Genomic DNA, 14,627 nt, shown 5'->3' with positions numbered 1-14,627 from the left:
GATCTTTCATCATCATCATCATCACAGAGTGAAGCATTCACCACCCCACGAAGCCCATCGCCCAGCCCTTCCCGGCTAGCTTTTATATGCTAGGATGGGCAAGGATCAAGGAGACAGGTGGTTGGTTTCACTCATCCAAGCATCCTGTCCACATCCTCTGAGGTAACAGATTGGAACTGATCCCACACAACTTGATTAGACAGGACACTAGCACTCTCCCGCCCCAGCCCTGCTCCCACAGTAGAGTCTACCTCTTCCTGAATCTGAGTGACTTTATCTGCAAAAAAACTTTGCAAAATCATTGCAGGAGATCATGTAGCCTGTACTGGGCTCCGATGTAACAGGTGGTTCCGCTTAGTTGTGAACCACCTGAAAGAGTCTCCTGCTGCTGTTTTCTGCAGATACAATAGAGGCGGTGAAGAAAGTCTTCTTCGTCGTTGCTACTGCCACTTGGTAAGCTCGACATTGAGCTCTAACCTGTGTCTGGTCAGCTTCAGAGTGAGTTATCCGCCACGGGCACTCTAGCTGTCTCAGTGATTGTTTCATTGCCCTCAGATCCCTGGAAAACCACGGGGCTGTCCGGGCTCCATGCAGTCGGGGAGGGCGCGATGACACTAAATCATTTAGGCTAGAAATAAAAGGGCAGGTGGAACATGTAAGACAGATAAATATGATTGTTTGTTTTGGAACATCATATATTTTCTTGTGCATCCATAAGTGAAGTACAGCAAAGCCTCTCCTCGCAGAGGAGAGGGGTTGTGATTGGGATACGCTTCTCGTGTTCCGCAGGGGGCATTTCGACCGCTGCACTTCCATTCGTTGCTGGTGCACCACGCCCCCGGTATGGCACCAATCGGGTCGCGGCTCGGGGGCGTGGTTTAGCCACTCAAATGCGGCCATGCCAGCTCTCCCCACCATTGCGCTGCCGGATTCCTGCGAGTCACCCACTCACCACTCCCTTTAGTGCGTAGTTTCTCATTTGACCTTGCTATGGACTTATGGTTGGTCACCTTGGTTGCCCCGGGGGCCTAGTAGGAGTTTTTTCCCAATTGGCAAATTGGCACCAGCCTCTTGGTTTTTTCGCCTACCTTGTAGCAATCATCACAACTTTCTCGGTATTTGGCGGTTAGGCATTGGAATGTGTTGTTGGTGTATGGAGGGGCAGGGTGTGGGCATTGCCTACCCCTTCACTTATGGGTATTCCGTTAAAGGAATCCGGCAGTCGTGGATCCTGTCCAATGCCATGCGTGGCTGGGGGCCATGGCACGACCCCCGGTGACATCAGGGGTGAGCTTATAGTTGTATTTGCATCAACAGGCTCCCCGTACTGGTGGTTAACCCTCGTCAAACTCACCCCTCTCCGAGTAGGTGTAGTCAAAATTTGCGGTTCTCCAATGCCTAAGCCAATACCTCTCACATGCTGTAATCAATAAAGTTGTGGCCTTTTCTAGCCCATTAACCTAATATACTGTGTTCACATGTCCTTATTACTCCCAAGCGGTGGACGGGTCCTTGAATCACAACATGAAATTGCAGAAGAGTTTTCCATCAGCTACCGCTGAATAAATAAGTCACAGCCCTTCCTTATATTATTTATTTGTATTTATATGTTAGGTACTATTAATATTATTATTTTTTATCTCATTTTTGAATCTGCATTCCACTTTCTTCTCCAAAGAGCACAAAGAAACATACAGTGGTACTTCTGGATGCGAACAGGATCCGTTCCGGAGTCCCGTTCGCATCCAAAGCAGAACGAAACCCGCGTTTGTGCGTGCCGCGATTCGCCACTTCTGTGCATGTGTGTGATGTCATTTTGAGTGTCTGTGCATGCGCAAGCGGCAAAACCCAGAAGTAACCAGTTCCGTTACTTCTGGGTCGCCGTGGAATGCAACCTGAAAACGCTCAACCTGAAGTGACTTTAACCTGAGGTATGACTGTACAATGTTCTCTCTTGCCCCATTGTATCCTCACAACAATCCTACGAAGTACATTAAACTGAAAATGAGCAACAAGCCCCAGGTCAACTAGCCCAATGAGCTTTAGAACTGAGCCTCTAAAATAGCCACAGTGGTGTTTTTTCTGGGTTCTCCCTATGCCACAGACTGCCTGGAATGGCTCCAGGGATCATACATATATATTTATGGTTACTTATCATCCATTTAGTGGAATCAAGCATGCAAGGTTGTCTCTTATTTGAATTCACTAATCACTGTGAGTCATTTAATCTAAAAAATGATGCCCTCTCTATACCAGAATTAATTTGCCATACATTTCTTCTGTATGAACTTAATTGCTATTTTTAAATAAATAATGGATGTAACTGATGGCTTTTAATTATAATTTTTTTCATTCCATAAAATATAATTTATGTGAAAGAAGCTTGACATGTCGATGGTGACAGGTTTCTGAATGCCCCCTTTACCTCTGTTTAGTGAGCCTTATTAGCTTCTGTAATTGACCCATTCTTCATACTTTAGAACTGAAATTATTTTCAAAGACATATGAAAAATGTCATCATTAGGAAGTGATTGAATTCTCTGAGTAAAACTCACATGCATAACGATTACCTGGGTAATTGTATTGACATTTTAAAGTAGAAAATTGAACTCTCATTGAGTAAGTTCAGTGGAACTTTTCACTTTTCTCTCAAACTGAATTTTAAGTTGCTTTATTTTGTTATGCTCATGCTTTTCATCAACCAAGTTTGAACTGCTTAACTCCTTGTGTGCTAATGCTGTCATATTGTTCTAGCTTCTTATTGTTGTAATTTATGCTAATTATTGATATTTATGCTGTGGACTAATTCCCACACTATTCTAGAAAATAACTATTGTATCTAAGCATATGTTGAAGTGCTGGCTGGAAATCTCACATACGGACAAAGCCCAATTTCATTGCACAATTCTGAAAAAAAACCCAGTCATGTTCATCCATTTTTTCCCATTTGATTGTATTGTTTAATATCTATATTGATCTAGGCATATTTACACATGCTTAAGGGTCAAAATTCAATTGTAGCATTTGTGCTAACAGGAACAGCCTGCCTTTCATAGGAAACAATTTTTAAAGATCTAATTCAAGTAATCTTAAATATGTTATTATCTTGGCAGGGGATAACTGTAAGTCAATCGACTACAATAAGATGAAAAACTTTCTGCTGGATCTCCAGAACAGAAGATACATGCTACAAACAAGAGAAAGAAGTGTTGAAGATAAAATGGCTTTGAAGAAATTATTGGTGGATCAGATGTTTAAATATTATGATTCAGACAACAATGGTCTTGTGGACAGCAATGAACTGACACAGGTAAATGCTTTAGTTACATTTTTATTGCTTCATATGATAAGATCTCACCAGGAGATTACATAAGGCCATAAGAAGAGCCTTATTGGGTGAGGTCAAAATCCTATCTACTCCAACACTATGTTTGCACAGTCTGTACTTGTGGATCCCAGCAACTGGCATTCTGATCCATATTGGCCCTGAACATTTTCTAGAAAGAGTAATCACAAGTGTTTCAGTTGTTTTTAACACTCTTTAAAAAAGAACAAAGTGAGATCAGTTTGTTCCTCACCACATATTATTTCAGCTCCTAAAAGTCTTGCATTTATAGCTTTGTGGGAGTATAATCAGGGCTCTTGTGTCTTTGATTGCAGCAAATACTACCTATACAAATATTCTCTTAACATTAGAAATAAAAGGTCCTGTAGATACTTAATTCACTCTGTTTGTACATCACAGGGACTGGAAGATAAATCCATCTTTATTTCTCAGACAAATGATAGCTAGTCATTTCATCCTAGGCCATCTGTGTACTCTACAAATCCAAGATATCATTTTACATGATTGACAGCCTTTGTGCAAGCAGAACCAGCCTGGAATAGTAGCCGTGGAAGTAAAGTGTAAGAAATATTTGCTGAATGCTGTAGATAAACTTGATTATAGCTGGGTCAAGGTAGTGTCCTTTAGCATCTGCACCTACTTTATTATGATCGCTCACATTATTGATATGCCTTAGTACTGAGATCGTATTGCTATGTAGGACTAAAATTTGAAGTCTGAAAAATGTCAACTGTTTTATCTTTTACAGCTGTCCCCACTCCTGAATAAGGTAGGCATAGATTCCATAGAAAGAGACCCTATGTTGCTGTCCATATGACTCAAACCAAGGGAAGGGCAAAAAGCAGTTGGAACCAGTTCTAGATAATCCAATTTAGTACTGAATGCATAGTTCCTAGTGCTGATTTGATGTGCAGCTTGGATGGCATGGTTGAAGGAGGGGCAAATTTTAATGTTGTCCTAGCTCTCTTGTGAGCATGAGATTGGTGGTGGTCTCCCAACCATCTGATCTGTTGTTGAGTCAGGAAGAACATTCTCCCATTAGCCGTTTGTTTCTACCACCCCTATTATTTCAATATACGTGAATGAGCACTCCCAATAAATCCCAGATGCAGCACAGGGATAACAATAATTTATGCACCACCCAGTTGATGGCTGATCAACTAGGCAGCAGAGGAAAGTGGAGTTGGTTCCAGACCCCAGATTTCTATACTGGCTTCTGCTGTTGTGCTGCTGTACCTGGTTCAAGGTGTTAATGCTAAGATGCAAAACCCTAAATGACCTTGGATCCAATATTTGAAGGAACATATTCCCAAGTACCTTTCATCCTAAACTTTCAATTAGTGGGAGAAGCCCTGTTCATGGTCCATGAGATGGATGGTAACAAAGAATCACAGAATTGTAGAGCTGGAACAGACCCCAAGAGTCAGCTAGTCCTGTACCCTGCAATGATAAAAGTTATTATCTGTGGTGGCTCCCCATCTGTGGAACTCCATCCTCTCATCAGGTTGGCCCCCTGCTTCAGCCATGCACACACAAAATCAAAATTCATTTATTTGTCCAGGTCTTGGTGAGATAATGAGTGTCAGGTCCCTATCAGAAGCTTTATCTGCTATTATCTTTGTGATGTGTTGTGATTGTCGTTTCTTTGCCGTTTAAAATTATTCTTAGGTTTCTTTGCTATTTTACGTTGTTAGCTGCCCTGGGCTCTCTTTTGGGAGGAAGGACAGAATGGAAAAAGAATAAAAAGATAGCTAGGTATTTCAAACAAGTTAACCCTGTGATTCACAAATTACATAAACAAGAATAGAGGAATGATTAATTTTATATACAATATCTTGGCACAAATAGATTGTGGGGCACAATCTAAATCAGCAAAGTTGGTCAACAATTCATTATGTTCCCCCAAAACTCTGGGTTATAGGTTGTAGCTAATAGGATTCATCTTGTCGCTCCCTTTCTGATCTATTGGTGTAATAAAATCCCCAAAGCATCTGGTAATGGGAGTGCTTAGTAGGCACTGTGGGCATTTTACAACCCCACAGAATCAGACCCTAAATATAATCGTCAATCAAGGGCTATCATGCTGAAAGTCCCCCTGTGAATCTGTGGTGAGGCAAATTTACTTGCATGTTTTCTATGCCATGAAAGCAATTACAATTCCTTGCATAGTTGTAAATTCAGTTTCAATTATTGCAGGTGTCAATGTGACTGCTTAATGCTGAGAGGTGGATACTTAGAGTACCAGTTATTTTATGGGAAGACACAGTGGTAAAATGTACTTTACCAGTGATTCATGCATTTGTTTTGTTACCAAGGAAATATATTTTAATGAAAAGCAAAGCTTATTCACACATTCACAGGAATGGCATGCAGAAAGCACAGACAAGGTGTGACCCTTCTGTGCGCAGACAGGGATATATACAAATGTATGCTGACCAGTAACAAATTGACACATTATTTTTACAGACTTGATTATATGCTCTCCCCATGACTCACGATCTATTTGGTTCATTAGAAGATACTTACACATAATGCCTGTGGCAGCAACTCCATTCTATGTAACACCATTCAGAGATGATGTAAAGAAAAGCCAGCAAAGCAGCTTCGTTGCTTTAAAAACAGCATTTCACAGTCCGGACATTTATAACAAAATACCGAAATGAAACAAGCATATTTCCAACCTAACTAACAGGCAAAACATACCCTGAAGTATGTGCTGTTGCACAGCTTTGATGTCTGAACTACCAACTCTCATTCTAGCCTACCTCACAGGGCTGTTATGAAGATAAAAGCGAAGACAGCCTTGAGCTCCCGGGAAAAGAATATACAAATATACAACAGCAACAAATAGATGCAGTTTCACAACTCTCAACAAACCATACATATACACATAAATCATTTTGCCAGCCTTGACTGAAAAAAGGCTAAAGTGCCGTCTAAAGGAATATTGACTTACTGCAGCTGTAAGATGTTTCTATGGTTGTATTTGCTTATTCGTTTTGCATTTTTCACCTTCTGTGGTTACTGAATATTAATAAACAGCAGCCCAGTGATGATAAGCAGACCAGCAATGGCTATGTGGGAGACATGTGTGCTGTCTTTACAGAATAATACATAATTGACTGGTTTGGTATGTTTTGCTCAGAAGCAACCACCTTGAAATAAATGAGGTTTCCCTCCTACTGGAGGAAAAGTGGTGCCATTGCAGTCCATCCCTGTCTATTTTCCAAGACAGCACAATTGGGAAGTGAATGACATAGGCATGGCTGCTGGAATGTAGCCCAGTGTAAGACTCACATCTGTTGCTGTGCCCACTTTTTGTCTCTGGCCCCACCACTAGCGTGTGACCCAGAAGGTACCTCAGGAGGGAGCTTGGTGCTGAGGCTGAAAAACATTCACCACCAGTGGTCCTCAAGCTTTTTCAGGCTACTTCCTGCTTGGTTCCATAAACTCACCCCCAGCACTCCCTACCCTACAAAAACCGTTATTCAGAATAGTGGTTTGCATGACCCACTAAGGAAGATAATAACACCATAAACTTTGAAACAGTAGTGATTGATTGCACATTTATTCAAAATCCATTAGAATATATTTAGTTGGATTAATTCGACAAAATGGATGAACTTTGATCCAGTGATACCAGGAAGGATCTTAGACACCACATTTAGTAACTGCTTCACTGTTCAGTAAATTCTTAATGTGATGGATGGACTTGATGAAGTGATACCGGTTTCCCAATGCCTGGTTTAAAGTCACTTAAATCATCACCTCCAGCTCCCCCCGCCTCTGAGCAAGCCCCCAGAGGGTGGCACCACCCACTTTGAGAACCACTGGTTTAAACCAAGCTTCTGCAACTTGCTGCTTTCCATAGGTTGTTGGTTTTCAACTCTCACCAGATGCAGCATAGCCAATAGTCAGGGTGCCAGAAGTTGCTCAAAGCATATAGAGAGCACAGATTGCAGAAAGCTGATTTCAGAGAGAAGAAAAATGTCACCACAATAAAAGCCTCTATCTCAAAACTTGAGTAAAAATTGGGGTGGTTTGGGGTTAATTATTATTTTTATTGAATTTATATACCACTCTTCACCAAGAGACCACAGGGCAGTTTACAGCATAAAACACAAAATGCATGATATAATCGTAAAAGGAAACAAAGAGGACTCCTCACCTCTCCAGATGTTTCCTCCAAATTCTCATGCTCCAATTGGGTGGGTCAGTGGAGCTCACTGCATCCCCCCACCCGGCTTTTTGGCTTTGATAGAACCAGCAACATTTTTGTGTGTGCTGAAACTGCTGTGGAAATTATACTCAGAAGAAAATGAGTCCTACAGTTGAAGGCTGATTTTGCCCATCTTCACAGAGCTCATTTACATAGGTGATAGTGAATACTAAGGCAGTTTCAGACTGTACTTTTATCAGGACACATTTGATAGGTAAGACACTTAGAATCAAAGGACATAAAATTACATTCCTGGTGGTCTTTCTGAACTCCACGAATAAACATTCATTTGCAAAAGCAGACAGAGAACAAGCACCTTCTATCCTCTCATTCCATGCTGGATCATTAAACAAACACAAGTCTGTCTCTGAGTAGGGTAAATTTACCGAGGAAATTTTTATTTTTTATTTTTAAGCAAAAAAGTTGCAATGGAAACATCCTTACTAACCTGAAAAAAAGGGAGGGGAGTGCAGGCTTTTTTTATCATCCAATTTTGATGGACAGCATTTTTTAAAAATAAACAGAATGAATGTAAATACATTATAATTGCTTTTTCTGCTTATAAGGAGCTGCCTTTGTTTGCGAGAGACTGACATTTGTAGTGCAGATCTGAGTGTTATCCAGCAAACATTTTTGGTGTGAAAGAAGTGGGTTGGGGCCCGGGAGGGAGGTTTTAGCAAATGCTAAAATGCTTTAAAGGTGGTCTGTTTTGCACAACTGGTGTTTACTGGTGTTCACAGCCTATGTCAGCTGCTGCTTCAACTTTATTGTTTTAAAACTACTTTTTTTAAAAGTAACACCAAAACCACCAGGCAGCTGCTCAGATCCGGGTACATGATGGTGTCACATGCATTTCTTAAGTAAGCAGGAAACAAGAACTTTCAGCTCAGATTTAGGGAGGGTTGGAACATGTGGCTTAAAACACAGGGAGGTCATTTTCTCTTACTGTGTTTCAAGGAGAGTGGAGTATTTTCACCCAATGCACATTTCCCAGTTCATTTCCCTGTGCCTGTAACACAAACACAAACACACCCACACCCAGTCAAGCAAGCTGAGCTGTACAAACTGTCCCAGCAGTCAATCAGCACCAAGGTCAGTGGCTAAATGCTGTGTTGGCCCTCGAGATGTTCTCAGTCTCAATGCCAGGGCCAGTGGCTCCTGGACACCAGCTAGCTACGCTGCAGTCTTCCACCCTGGTGGTTCCAAGGTGTCAGCAATGATGGCTCTCCCAGAGTGGCGCTCACCATCAAAATGGACTGAGCAGTGACAGTAATCACTTTAATTCAGTTGTTTCCTTAGTTTGCGTAGTCATTTAAAGGTACCTATCATAAGGGCTGTAAGAGTGGTAGACACATGCTTTGCATTCAGAAGGCCTTGAGTTCAATATTCAGCACCTCCTGGTAGCATTTGGAAAGACCCCTGTCTTAAATCCCAGAGAGCCACTTCCACTTGGTAGCAACAATATTTAGCTAGATGGAACCAACAGCCAGATTCTGATGATCCTAGAGACAAAAGAGAATTAGAGCTGGGTATCATCATTATGTCGATGAACAATTTCCATACAGTCTTAATCCTGCATTTTTGTGTAAAGTTTAATAAGCGTGGGAATTAAGGCAGAACCCTGTAGAATTTCCTACAGGATATTTCCCATGTGACAGGACAGCAGTTAACCTGCACCAATTTTTGGTACCTTTTCGTAAGATGGGGTCAGAAACATCATAATTCAGTGTTCTAATTCTCAACCCATACATATGGTCCAGAAGGACAGCATTGTTTATAGCAAAAACTGCTGAGAAGTTGAGGACAAGAGGGTCGTAATTCACCTACCTCTTTTCCAATATAGGTTGTCTTTCTGAGCAACAAAGGTAGTTTCAGTAACTGTGTAAGTTATGTGGCCTATAATGGTGATGATAAAGTTGCCTGATTTTTCCTGATCCCTCGCTCTCACAGTAGACCACACACCACACCTCAGGCATTTCCAGAGGGTCTACCAAACAAGAAGTGGGGGAAAGGGTGACATACTGGAGAAAAAGTGGTAGGAAATTCCCCTTGGATAACTATCACTGCATTCAAGAAATATTAGGTGCCACACTCTGACGTTTGCATTAGAATGCTAGTGGCAGAAAGGAAGAGCTTGCTATTCTTCTTCCATGCATGATGAGGATATATTAGACTCTCTTAGTTCTCTGGGAGCAGTATCTATAATAAAGGTGAGACTGATTACCCTGACAAAAAAATGCCTTTCAACAATCCAAAATGCATAGTTTGTATTTCATTGTTAGCTCTTATTGTGTGTCCATAGAATTCCAAATCTAAATGTGCATAGTCAATGAAAATGTATTAATTTTTTTATGAATGACACTATATAATTACAAAGCAACTTGAAATTTCAGACTTTACACAGTTCTAGTTCATTGCCCTACAGCATCCTTAAAATGATCTATTAAATGATATTAGGAATACTTAATTATTCCATTCAACTCTTAGAGCTCCAGTGTAATTTCATGGTTATAATTTTCTTGTCAGGTAATAAAACAGGATGAGCTTGGCAAGGATCTGTCTGACTGCTCTCTTTTCGATCTCTTGAAATATGATGATTATAACGGTGACAAGCACCTAGGCCTGGAAGAATTCTATAGAGCATTTCGTGAGTACAATTTCTAGTTTTATTCCCAGATTTACCTCTGTGTTCTGCTCCATATGGATGTATGATTTCAAAAAACCTTAGTGTAATATTTGAAACAGATCTTACAATTTTGCAACTTTTCTTGAACTGAGGCCCACTACAATAGAAGCCCACCCTTATTTAAGTATTTATTAAGATAATGGAATATTTGCCAACTATCTTCTATCTCACAAATGCTAGTATCAAGCCAATAACAAATAGCATGGATGGAGAAATTTTCTGCACCTACTGACTGCTCATGCAAAGGCGATTGGTGTGGAGGAGAAGGGTTCATGTCCCTGTCCCCCAACCTGGCATCTTCCAGATGTTTTGGGCTTGAACTTCCATCACACCTGACCATTGATCAAACTGCCTGGGACTGAATGGGAAAACATTTGGAGAACATCTGTTTGCAGAAGGCTTATCTACTGGGTTGGCATTCAGATCTGTGCACATTTAAATCCCAATCTACAAAACCCACCCCAAAACAATATGTGAACTGAAACAGAGCCAATTTTCTAAATTCACATTTGTCCAAAATTTGCAATGCAGTTCTCCAGCCAAACTGTACTTACAAACATGCTTTTATTATTGGAACTTATGCATAAAAATATTAGTTGAAATAACGTACAGAAATGTGATATAGCAAAGGAAATTGCATGAAAAAATGTGTACGTTAGTCAAAACTGTATACATAAATATATGAGGAGAAATTCACACAAAAATGCTGATGAATTTGCATGAAGATTTTTTTTTTTTTAAAGCAAAGTGCTACAGAAACATGAGGAACCAAAGTTAAGCATGGGGAAATGAGAAACAGAGAGAACCAAAACTGACATATCCTTCTGTCTATAGTTGGAAGACTGTAGTGGACCTTGCTCGCTTATCTTGTTTTGCTCTCCCATCATTCCTAATCTTGGAGAATATCTATATACCACAGACTCTTCCCCCCACCCTTCTGAATATGCTGCATGATAACCTTCTGTTTTACTTCCTTTCTGCAAATGCATAAGATTCTAGTACTTAGTGTTAATTAATCTGTAAAAACTAGTTTTCTTCGCTTCCAGTCAGTAGCACCAGATTATACCTCCTGTTTATCTATAAGAATGCAAGGAAAGGAGAAAGAGAGAAAACCATTTTCATCAGGCTGCTGGGTAACCTGTTTAAAATTATCTTGATTTTAGCAAGCTTATGTAGTTTTGTTTGTGCTTTCCCTTAGGGAGGCTTACTAGCACAGTGCTTGAGAATTTCTGCCATATGTTTATGGACCATGAAAAATAATAGCCTGAAAAATATTTGAATATAGGGGTCGGGGGGGGTGAGTCTACAACTGAAAATACACATTTCAATACTAGTGTTTGGGATTCAGGGTCTTTAGGAGTTCAGATTCCCTTTAAGTTTCCTTTCTGAAGTCAGTTAGGCAATTAAATTCTGTTTAAATATGCAGACAGGACAGGAGTGTGAAACCGGCATGATTAATTATCACTATTGTTTCATTAGCATTTCCTAGTAGGGAAGTTTTTTTTTTCAGCAGTGTAGTTAATTAGAGCCTTGACTGTCATCTGAAGATGGTAAGTTCAGAATCAAACATGACTGAAAATTACTTTGTGAGTTTTATGATTTGGCATCTCTAAGCCAATAGGGATTTGGATTCTGCAGCTCAATAATCAATTTTCTTTTAAATACTTTTTAATGGGACTGTGCTGAATTTTCTCCATTTTCAGTACAAAAACAATGCTTTCTAAAGTTTTCCTATTTGACACTGGTTCATTGTTCATAGCCCTGATCAGATACATGTTTAGCACATTTTGATAAATATATATGTCTCATTATGTGGTAAATTAATGTAATCGAGGGCAAACTAAGCTAATTCAGAATGAGAGAAATCTTATTCAGAAAACATTGTCCTCACTTTGAGGGAACTTCATAGGAGCTCAGTGACATCCTCACATAACCGTATCTTGTGGACTGCTTAATGACATCTCTATCACTACGAAGAACAGTATTTTTAGTACCCAACGTCCAGCTATTTGCAAAGAGGCTCAGAATAAAGTCCTGCTCCCACTATCTGATTGACAGGTGTGCATACGTTTTGCTGCTTGACTATATTTCAGGGTGGCATGCCATCTCTCTGTACGGCTCCCCGGTGAAAAGAAAATGGTGGGGGAAGTCATGTGAAGGATTTCTGAAAGGAGGCACATTTGCTTAAGGAGAAAATGTTAATGAAACTTCCCCAATTTTCTCACTATTACAAACATTTATGTTCGATTAGAAGTGTTTGAAATCTACTTGGTGCTCTCATGTATAAAAATTTTATCACCACAGTGCACAACTTGATTGGACAAGCTTTAAATGAAATGGAAGTGTACTGATGAAGCAATGGATGTATTTAGCAGGGAGTAGTTGTTAAACAGGTGAATTGGCCACATTAGCAGAAAGATGTGGGAAATCCTGGTGAGCACTTATAAGGGAAGAGTGTAGTCTGGAAATCTGACTGTATGGCTGTGGGACTGGCTGGTATGGTTAGGGAGTACCCTTGGGGTCAATCAGTAACACCTACCTGGAGCTGTGGGGCCCTAGGAGGGGGTGGAGCAGGAAGGCTTCCCTACTCTCCTGAAAGGATGAGGTGTGAGGCAGGGCAACCTCTTACTCTTGTAAGGTTTGGTTCACCTAGTTTGGTTATTAGATTGCACATCTTGCGTGCCCTATGCAGATTGGTTTGGGGTTCACATGAATAAATTTGACCTACTTCACCCAATCTCTTTCTTTCCTGTGTGGTCACAATAACAAAGCACAGCAGAACTAGAGCAAAAATAAAATGGCAGCTTTCAGGGATGATCTGTTGAGAGGTGAAAATACATGTGCTGGAAGCTTACTCTGTGGGCTCAGGTTCACCAAGAGCAGAGGCACAGCGGATACTGCTGTAGCAGGCCCAGAGCCAGTGCTGAGGAGACTCCGAGTTATTTTTAGAAGAAGAAAAAAGTGTCTACCCCTGTACCCGTGTCATAGAATTAAATTTATGAAGCAAAATGTGCAGACACCATTGAAAGCAGTTATTTTTATGAGATATGACCCTGGCTGTGCCATGGCTTGTGTGCTTTCTCCAGGCCCTCACCCCAACCTCTGCATACTCAGCAGAAGGTTCCAAAATGGACTTCTATCTGTGTACAGCTGTATGCACAGAGAACCTTGAACACAATTGGGAATTCTGCATGAAAAAGTCCCATCATCACTTTTGCTGAAATCACAGGGGTCAGGGAGAGAGGCATAGTCCCACTAACTTTCCATGCAGATGTGCAACAGAAGATGAGAATAAGTTCTTTCTTTCTTTCTTTCTTTCTTTCTTATTATAGTCTTTATGTGTTGTTTGTATTTTCCTCATATTGCAATATTGCTCTGACTAAGAATGCTTCTTATAGCAACAGTAATTTTGTGTTTACTATTTGTATGATTTTTGTGTGTTGTTTTTAAGGTTGAAATAAGAAGTAATTTCACCTCCCTATTAGCATACCTTTATGAAATAAACATCAAGGGAATGATCTCAGGTAGCTTTTCACAGCAGTGCACAAAAGTCCCATGCTTGCAACAAATAAGTAAGCAGCAACAACTTATTCCTTTGATCACTTAAACAGATGGAAATGTGCAGTCCCTTCACTTTATGGAAGCGGCAGAGAACAGAAAGTCAATAAGAACAGAATTGATTGAATACCGTGAATACAAATAACAAGGCTTTATTATAAATAATGGAAGTAACATTCCACACACATCTTTGTAAAGTGGAGGAGAATCACCAACATGACTTGAACTATGAGTCGTCCATCAGATATAACACAGAAGTGTTTTTGAGGCACCCTATGAAATACAATCATATTTATTCTGAACAAACAGCCAGTAGTCATTTGGTTCTTAAATGCTGCAGAATATTCAAGGAACAAGTCTTGTAATTCACTGCACACAAATACGCATAAAGTCATAGTATTTTTATTTCGTAAGCTGCTTTGGAAACAAGATGATGAAAAGCAGGGTATACTTTTTAAAACAAACAAACAAACAAACATAATACATAAATAATGGAGCATCCTTATTCACTGGTATGAGTATCAGTGCTGGAAGCGCTGCCCTAATGCATGGTTTTATCTGTATTTAATCTCCATCACTGGCTAATTAACTTCATCCTGAGTATTTTTAGGTGGCATGGACAGAATGTGAGAGTGAACTCTGAGGCCACATATCAGAAATGCCTGTCTGGTTCAATGAGTAAATTAATAAAACAAACTAGATGGTTGTAGCCATCAGCAGAGCATGGGGCGGTGTTACCAGGGTGCTACTGTGATTTCCAGGAGAGAGACAGGAGTGGGGCAAGGTTAGGTGAGCTCTATACTAGTGGGTGTCATGAG

At 40.3% G+C, this 14,627-nt stretch overlaps 1 protein-coding gene across 4 annotated transcripts in view; it reads left to right on the top strand.

Moving 5' to 3' along the window:
• The window catches only part of FSTL5 (follistatin like 5), a 313,072-nt gene that overhangs the window by 171,416 nt on the left and 127,029 nt on the right, over positions 1 to 14,627 (top strand). For 2 of the 4 annotated variants that reach the window (XM_083457274.1, XM_083457272.1), the window contains exons 5-7: positions 3,114 to 3,310; positions 4,095 to 4,115; positions 10,092 to 10,212. In XM_083457274.1, coding sequence (XP_083313400.1) covers positions 3,114 to 3,310; positions 4,095 to 4,115; positions 10,092 to 10,212 — 339 coding nt within the window. The remainder of the gene's footprint in view (positions 1 to 3,113; positions 3,311 to 4,094; positions 4,116 to 10,091; positions 10,213 to 14,627) is intronic. The other 2 variants (XM_083457275.1, XM_083457273.1) reach the window with 1 other exon arrangement.

Source organism: Podarcis tiliguerta (genome assembly GCF_965153285.1).
Source record: "Podarcis tiliguerta genome assembly, chromosome: 9".
NCBI classification, from domain to species: Eukaryota; Metazoa; Chordata; class Lepidosauria; order Squamata; family Lacertidae; genus Podarcis; species Podarcis tiliguerta.
This window is presented reverse-complemented; position numbering and strand designations above follow the sequence as displayed.